Raw genomic sequence first — 9,344 nt, 5'->3', positions numbered from 1 at the left:
AGGCATCACGGTATCTGAATTCCAGCTGTACCACAAAGCAACAGTGATAAAAATGGAACGGTACTGGAAGAAAAAGTGATCTATAGATCAGTGGAACAGAGCAGAGGATTGAGAAACATCTCCAGACACCTTCAGCTATTTGATCTTTGACAGAAAGGCCAAAAGCTTATGTTGGACGAATGATACCCCAATCAACAAATGTTACTGGGGAAACAGGATATCTATTTGCACAAGATTGAAACTGGAGCCCCATTTCTCACCATATACTAACCTACAATCATAATGGGTCAGCAGTGTAAACATTAAAGCAGAAACTGTGAAGCTAATGGAAGATACAGGAGGTAAAACAAAGCCATAAGGGTAGGAAAACATTTTCTAAATGAAGCTGCAATTGCACAAGAAATAAAAGCAAGAATCAACAAATGGGATTGTATCAAATTGAAAAGCTTCTGTACAGCAAGGGAATCAATTTTTTGAAAAACTGAAGAGAGTGAAGAGAAAAAAACTGTAATCTCAGCATTCAGGAGCTGAGGTAGAAGGATCATGGTGAGTTCAAGACCAGCCTGGGCTACAAAGTGAGCTCAAGGCCAGCCTGAACTGCATACTGAGAACCTGTCTCAAAAAAGACCAAAAAAAAAAACAAAGGAAAAAAAAAACTTTGTCACCTTCTACTCAGACATGTATATATATCTAGAATATATACAGAACCCAAAACAATTAGACCACCTAAAACAAAAGATCTAACCAGGAAATGGGCAAGGGAAATGCAGAGACACTGTAGAAGGAAGAAATACAGATGGCCAGCGAATAGGAGAGTGTTCAACATCTCTAGCCGCTGGAGAAATGCAAATTAAAACAATGCTAACATTCCAACTCACCTGGAGAGAATGGAAATCATCAAGACCTCAAAAAAATAACAAAAGGTGGGGAAGGTGGCGAGGCTATGGTGAAGAAGGAATGCTACATCGTTGGTGTGCATGTGAAACAAGTGCAACCATTATGGAAATCAGTGTTGAGATTTCTCAAAGAACCGAAATCAGACATTCCATATGGCCTAGCAATCCTTCTGCTAGGTATCTTTCTCAAAGAGCTTAAGACACTGTACTACAGGGATACATGTATTCCAATGTTTATAGCAGCATAACTTGCTGTTCTTATTTTTGTTTTTTGGGGGGCATCTCTATGGAGCCCAAGCTAGCCTTGAACTCACAGTGATCCTCCTGCCTCAGCTACTGGAGTGCTGAGATTAAAGGTGTGTGCCACCACACCTGGCATAGCAGCACAATCGGTAATAGCTAAATCCTGAGCCAAGTGTGGTGGCACATGCCTGTAATCCCAGCACTTGGGAGGCTGAGGCAGGAGGATGGCTGCGAGTTTGAGGCCAGCCTGAGCTACATAGTGAGTTCAAGTCCAACCCAAATGGCATACAGAGACCCCAGATCAGAAAACAAACAAACAAAAAAAAACCCCAAACACATAGGCCTAAATACCACATGATATCTCTCATTTGAGTGAGGCAAAGTACAAACAAAGAGCACAACAGAAAATTGACAGGAGACAAGGTAATGGATTTCTTGCAAATGGAAAGGAATCCAACAGACCGAGTATGAGCAGGAAGGGAAGAAGAAATAACTAGAAAAAAGATCTGCCATGTTACAGGTACTTGATAACCTCAATAAATATAAACATTATATCCCATAAACATGAACCAAGATTAGTAAAATCAACAAAAATGAAAACGGGGAAAGTGGAATTAGAGAAGGAGGGAGAGGGGGAGGAAGGGAGGGAAGGGGAAGAGAATTTAAAAGGAAACAAGTTGCATTATGTACATGTACCCATTCCTCAAGATGACAGTAAAATGCATACACTAGAAACATGTACTACTATAATAATTTTTAAAAAGGTTTAATAGTAGAACACTTGAAGTCACACATAGTTGTAGGAAAGGATTTCCTAAAAAACCTGCAACTTCACAAGAAACAACAGCAGGAATCAACAAATGGGATCATATCAAATTAAAAACCTTCTGCATAGCAAAGGCATCAATACAGCAGACTGGGAAAAAATTGCCAGCTATTCCTCAGACAGAGGGCTAATATCTAGAGTGTATAAAGAATTTAAAAAATTGGACTGCCTAAAATAAAACACCCCATCAAGAAATGGGTAAGTGAAATGAACAGACACTCAGAGAGGCGGAAGTACAAATGGCCAACAAATACAGAAAAAAGTTTGACACATCATGGCATTAGAGAAATGCAAGTTACAACACTAAGATCCTGTCTTACACCAGAAAATAATGGTAGTCATCAAGAAGTCACAAAACAAATGCTGGTACGTCTGTGGTAAAGAAGGAACTCTCCTCCGTTGTTGGTGGGAATGTAAACTAATACAAGCTCTATGGGAATCAGTATGAAAACGCCTCAAAGAACTAAAATTAGAAATCCTATATGACCCGGCTAGCTAACCCCTTCTAGGTATCTTTCCCAAAGAGCTAAAAACATCACCCTACAGCAATACATGCCAACCAATGTTTATAGCAGCACAGTTCAAAACAGCTAACCCTGTATATCCATCAAAACATGATTGAATTAAAAAAATGATATCTATACATTATGGAATACTACTTAGTTATAAAGAAAGAAAAATTAGAGATATTTGAAAGAAAATGGGTGCACTTGAGAAATAAAATAAACCAGACACACAAGCTTAAACACCGCATAGCATCTCTCCTTTTGAGTAAGGCAAAGTACAAACGAAAAGCACAATAAAGGATGGACAGAAGGAGACAAGGGGATGGATTTCTTGCAGATGGGAAGGTGAAATAAATAAAGATATGCCATGTATAGGAAGCTAGCCTCAATAAATGTAAACATTCTGTCATAAACATGAAATAAGATCAACAAAATAAACAAGGGGGAAGGGGATTTAGAGGGTGGAGGGAGGTGGGAGGAAAGGGGTTAGAAAGGAATCGAGCTGTGTATGTACATGTACCCCACGATGACTGTAAACTTCCTGCAATGTAAATGTGTACTAACAAAAACGGACACAGTATGTCCTGCTGGGGACCACAACTACAAACTGACGAAGAATCTGTCTCAGGCCCTCCTTGCCCTGCCTTGTGGGCAGGTTTTGGAATATAAAAAACCCTGCTTTCTCCAGGTCACTGCTGACATCCTGATGATCACTGAGGCTGTGGGGCTCACAGGACAGAATGAGGTCTGCTGAGGACAATACAGGGAGGGCTAGGACCCAGGCATGAGGGATGGATCTTGCTTCATCCCACCACTATTTCAAAGCTATTCCAGGAAAAGCACCCTAACCCTCCCCTGGCACTGGCTAATAAAATAGTGGTGAGCTGGACGATCTTTGACTTTGCCTGTCCTGAGGCACTGATATCCTAGCTCCTCTTTATATGAATTACTAAATTTGTTTCTGTTTTTTCTTTATCCCTTGCCATATCCCTCAAATAGGCAGCTGGGGATCTTGGTCAGGTCCCTGATAATGTCCAAACGTGTGTATTGCAAAATGCTTCCCAAATCCTGTCTAGTTAGTGTATGTGGTAAATATGGTACAAAATACCCTGCACAATTTCAGAATTATATGAAATACTGTATCATCCCCTGTGTCCTGAGATCTCCAGAAGCTGGTGATGTAAGGTTCCAATCAGACCTGACTCTCCCAGCCTGCAACCTGCCTGCCAGCAGAGGCACTATTCTCAGCAGGGAACTCAGCTCAGCACCAAAGCTGTCATTGGCAAGCACAGGATGTTGTAAAGATGACAAGATAGGTCAAGAAATTTTGTGGGTCATGAGGACATCTGGAGACACCTCAAAATTTACATCGGATCTTCAAGGACCTTGCCAACTGAGGTGAAAGACAACCAGAGAACTCTGACCTTGGATGTTTATTAAAATCTTCCCCCTAACATCCCCTGCTTTCTTTCCATCCCTATAAAAGGGGTGCACTTCTCTTTGTTCCCTACACAAAGTCTTTTTGCTTTCTGTCTGCCTGCACCCAGGCATTAAACCACATGCCCAGCTGTGATCACAAAAGCCTGTCAAGTGGGCTCTGCCTTGTTTGTTCATTTGTTCACACATCCCACGTTCATTAGAGGCTGCACTACACCAGCGAAACACTGTACCTTTTCACTAACATCTCATTTTTAAATACTCACACATTGCAATTATCATTAAACTCTCTCCTGTTAGGTTGAGGATTCTAGGCACTAAGTACAAGGTGATGATTGTGTAGTTTTCCATGTTTGGAATGTTTTATTTAATGATTTCCAAGTTAATTCATGTTGTCATAAACTGCAGGAAACCCTTCTTGTTGAGACTAATATCCTGTACTATGAATAAAACCCACCATTTCTATGCATTTCAACATTTAGTAAAATGACCTCTAAATGTCATGCTCTAACGGTCTCACTGCAAGCTGCTTGGTAGTTTTGAGGCTAAGTGCACAGTGCAGAGTCTCATCTTCTCAGATTAGTTTATCGATGTACTGGAGGAAGGACACTGGGATTCTGTTCCAGAATGGTGCACTGCTGTCCTCCTTACACCCTGTCTCTCTCTCTGTCACACTCTCCCCCCTGGGATGAAATGAGGTTGAAAAGTTTTGCTTCACCATGTACTCCTCTGTTCCTTTTTGCGCTTTGTCCCAGGACTACAAGAAATAAATAAGTTGACCAAAAAACTGGAACTTAGGAAACTGACCCAAAGTAAATCCTTTTTTCCTCTGAAGTTATAGAAGTGATTTTTCTTTTTTTTTTTTTTTTAACATCCAAAATTCAAATTATATTTATTCCCTTATAATCTCTAAATAAGGACATTTAAATGATTATCAAGTGATACAAACTTTAGCACCAATCGTATGAAAACAATTTCTAAAGCATCTTAAAAAATTGTTGCTATACATGTTTACTTCATATACCTACTACTAGCTATATGATACAGTATTTGGAGCCACCAATGGACAAAGGGAACCACAATGAGCTTTTTCAAGAGCATCCTCAAAAAGCTGGTAGTGGGCAAGTGATGTCTCTCAAGCAGTGTACTTTGCTTCACATTAAGGATAATGTTCACTAAATCTTATCCCTGCTTCTCCTGAACAGTAATTCAAAATCTATATAGCCCTCACATACTTTCTGAAAATTTTAGATAGCCAGTATTTTTAAGTCAAAAAGATTTTGCTTTGCTTCAAATGGTGTAACATTATCTTCATTTTTATAGTAGCTTCTACTTTTAAATACATTTTTAGTTTCATATTTCCATTACATTTAATATTTTTCAATCAATTTTAATAACTGAAAGTTTTTATACAGCTAAAGTATTGACATCTCTGATGGAATAGTGTGTACAAGTCACTTGAAAACACTCATTTTCTAGATGTTCAACTACTTCCATTCATTAATTTCAATTTAAATAAACACAGGATTAATATAATATTCAAACTGTTTTTGAAGCTCTATCACTTAAGGATATGCACTGAAGTCCAAAGACTTTACTTATTTAAAATATCCAGCTCTTCAGACACGTTGCAATTCTCTTTGATGGTTTTACATGTGCCAACAAATAGTCTATTTAGAAAAAGATTTAAGAGATTTACTTCATCTGTATCTTTTCATAATACCCAGGGATAACTAAAATATGGTGACTTACACAATGACATAATACACATTTTTCTAAAATTTTGGTTGAAACTAGATTGTCATTCAAACATTACACAGGTGGTCAATTCAAAGTCCAATGAGGTTTTAATGTATTTCTCAAAGAAGCCACTTTGCCCCAAACAGTGCAGTCTGATATAGTATTTCAGATGTTATTTCTTCTAATAAAAAAATTGTATCATCAAAATCTTACATTTTATATTTTAAGTAGATTAAAAGTCATGAAATAAAGTGATAGCAATAGTGATTAAAATTTATTAATTTTTAAAAGTGTCACAAAATGCTAGTTCCTAATTTTACTGTAAGTTTCAACTGTCATACATACTGATATACTTTTTAACCTAAGAATTTCATAGTTGAAAAATACCCAATTATTTTCAACTAAAAAGCCACTAGTGTTAAAAATTCTCAAGGTACAGTCTAAATGCTTGATTTATTAACAGTGATAAAATTATAATTTTTGAATTTTAAATACTTCATTAAGTGAAACTGACTCATTTAGATTTTTTCCTCATTGATCACAACATGTTTTTCCTTACTTGATCCATAGACTTTCACAAAACATAATGGCTACATGATTAAATATGTAATTGTTTTAGCACTTTCAAATTTTAACGACACAACTTTTTAGCACCATTCGCACCTGACAATATGGCACTAGCAATAATAAGGCAGTCATATTTTTTTCTTGAAATAATCAAGCTGTTTTCCACTCCATAAATACAAATTATATGTTTTATTTTGTATTCACTGTTGCACAGTATCAGAAGATGTTCCAAGCTGCAGTTCATTATTTATAGCATTTCTTCTTTGTTCTCCTGGCAAATCTGATGACATGCTTGATACTGGCGTGTGGTGGAATGGCACAGAGTAGTCCTTTGGTTGGGCTGCTTTGTGTTTCTGACATAAAGATGCATTTCCTTTTGGCAGGAGGGTCTTCCTCTTCATCAGAAGAGCTTTCTATTGTTAGGTCGATAACATCCACTTTCTTCTTACTTGTCTCACTGGCTACAGTAACTGAACAAGGTTTACTGAGGACACTGGAACTTTCTATTTTTGCACATGGTTGGCTGGATACTTTCATAGCTTCTTTCTTCGGCCTCATTGGACACCAAGAACCATCTTCTTGGAATTTGATCTCATCCACATCAGAACAGTCATTGAGAATTTCCATAAAAAGCCCATCTAATATTAGACTTTTGCAGGCAGCTTTTTTGTCACACACAGGACAAATCCAGGTGGGCTTCTTCTCATTCATTTGTAGATGAAGGGCAGCATCCAAACACTGCAGATGTGTACACGTCACTGCACGGCACGGGACTGTTAGTCTCATTTTCCCTAGAGGGCACGTCAAGGACACTCGAAGACTAGTTGTAGCAATTTCAGTATCAGGATCTGCAGTAAGTTTTTCTTTAATTAGTGCTCTGGAATGATCAGGATTTCTAATACCTTTCATTTTTAATCTCTGTAATAACATGGCTGATGTCAGTTGTCATACAAGATATACAGACATGGAATGATTCTTTTCAATTTCAGACGCCCAAGAAATAGAAATCTGGTTTGGCATAGCTGAAGACAATCTAACTAAAGATGTAATATTTAAGGGGGTGTCCAGGGCGCTTCTGCTCAATCCCATTTTTAGGTGGTGGTGCATAGCCAGGCAAAGGAAACAGCTTCCTATTTACTGTTACACACAGACTATTGGGATAGTTATGTTCTTGAGGACAACTTGTCTCTGCCAGGCAAAGTCTCAGCTGAACTTGAACTGTATAATCTCTCCGACCCCCTGGCAAAAAGTCCCTCGATATGCATATTTCTCTAACCTACTGAGGTGTCAGAGCAAAAATAAAGAATTTCTCTTGAAATCGTTGAATACTGCTTTGAACTAAACTTGTGGGCTTGATGAGAACATCAACGACATCATAAAAAGGCAGGTTTTTTAACTGCACATCAGGATGGACAGGAGGAACTGGAGGAGATGGTTGCTGCATCTCAAAAGTGGGCTTAGTATCTTGAAGTAGCACAGAACCAACAGGAGAGGACGGTGAGAGAGATGTTACTGAAGTGGAAGGCAACGGGTGGATTCCAGCCACAGCCGCATCTGGTTCTACAGCTGATGAGCTACCATCCAAACTGAAAACTGATGATGTGATTCTAGATAAATCAGAAGAGAGCCCTTCAAGAGTCCGTGGATATCGGCGTCTACATAATTCTCGGATTTTAATCTGAACCACAGGGCTGCAGCCGCTCTTCAATAAATGCAGGGCCCTCATCAGGAGGTCATGCTTGCGTCCACTTTTATTCCGTCCAGCAAAGCCTAGCAATACTTGTAGTTCAGAAACTCTAAAACTAGAAACCATATTCCTGCCACTAAGAAAACACCAAGGTTTAAGGCCGAAGATTGAAGGCAATGTTCCCAAAAGACCACGCTTTCTCTCCGCGACATGAGGAAGCACCTCAACTCTTCGAAATCCGACATTTGATACCGCCCGCGGGCACGCTGCCGCCACTGCTCCTCCTCCCGCCGCCGCCAGGAACGCGCCGCCTCCAGCACCATCCTGCACTAGGAGCCGCTGAAGACGCCGCCAGGGCCCTCACGTGACCCGCACGAGAGCCACAAGTGATTTTTCATAGTAAGTGAAAATAAACTCACAGAACCACCAAAGTGGATTTAGGCTGCTTTCCACCTTGGCTATTGAGAATAATTCAATGGGAAATACAGGTATCTTTTCTTGATTCTGAATGTAGCACAATTTAACACCTACTTAACTATATTTCATTTTCTTTTATTTCTTTTTTTGTACTACTGTATTTTAAACCAGATTTTTAAAATACACAGTACTACAAAAGCGATCTCTAACCAAGTTACACCCAAGGCCTCAACTTAATTTTTAGAAGGGTAGATATGCTAATGTCTTCTTTGCTTTGTTCTTCTCTTGCAATTAATTTCATTGGTACATTTTAGATGTGCATAATGGTCACATTCATCACACAGAGTTTCTGCCTGCACATACGCTGATTCTTATTTTCACCAATCTCCCCATCCTCACATCCTCTCTTGTCCTACTTATTTACAAAGGCTTGGTTTCCAGTTTTTCCTTTTATTTTTGTTGTTGTTGTTGTTTTGTTTTCTCTTCCTTCCTTTCCCCTTGTTCTCCTTCACATTTGAACATTTTCTTCCTATTCTTTGACATCTAATATATATTTTGGTCCTTATTTACCCTTTCAGTTTCTGATACCAGAAAAACACTGCAACATTGAAACATGTGTCCAAGTTATTTCACTCAAAAGTATGGTCTCAAAGTGCATCTATCTACCTGGAAATGTCTCAGGTGTGTCCTTATGACACAGTAGTATTGAATTACATTTTAAAATCTCCCACATCATCTTTATCCTTTCATCTGTTGATGTGTATGCAGGCTGTCTCCAACACTCATTACTGGCTGATTTCTTAATAAAGAGCCATTCTTTCTGGAGATGGAATCTCAGTATTGTTTTAATTTGCATCTCTTGAATAACCAGTGATATTGAACATTTTTTTTTTCAAATATTTATTTGCATTTGTACTTCTTCATTTGAGAAGTATTCATTTCAGATGTCCATTTTTAGACTGGGTCTTTAAATTTGTGGGGAGGGAGTCTTTCTATGTTGTAGATATTAGCACTATAGTAGATCT

At 38.6% G+C, this 9,344-nt stretch overlaps 1 protein-coding gene across 1 annotated transcript; it reads right to left on the bottom strand.

Annotated features, from left to right (window-relative positions):
• Positions 1-2,918: 2,918 nt before the first annotated feature.
• On the bottom strand, positions 2,919-8,829 carry LOC102016482 (E3 SUMO-protein ligase PIAS2-like). Its single transcript, XM_013513632.1, is given in 4 exon segments — positions 2,919-6,546; positions 6,548-7,274; positions 7,276-8,032; positions 8,125-8,829. Coding segments are annotated over 4 exon segments (1,716 nt in total). The 5' UTR covers positions 8,226-8,829; the 3' UTR covers positions 2,919-6,415.
• Between the last annotated feature and the right edge of the window lie 515 nt (positions 8,830-9,344).

This window comes from Chinchilla lanigera, unplaced genomic scaffold (assembly GCF_000276665.1).
Source record: "Chinchilla lanigera isolate Chin_1 unplaced genomic scaffold, ChiLan1.0 scaffold00019, whole genome shotgun sequence".
NCBI lineage: Eukaryota > Metazoa > Chordata > Mammalia > Rodentia > Chinchillidae > Chinchilla > Chinchilla lanigera.
The sequence above is the reverse complement of the archived record's forward strand: the minus strand, read 5'-3'. Positions and strand labels throughout refer to the sequence as shown.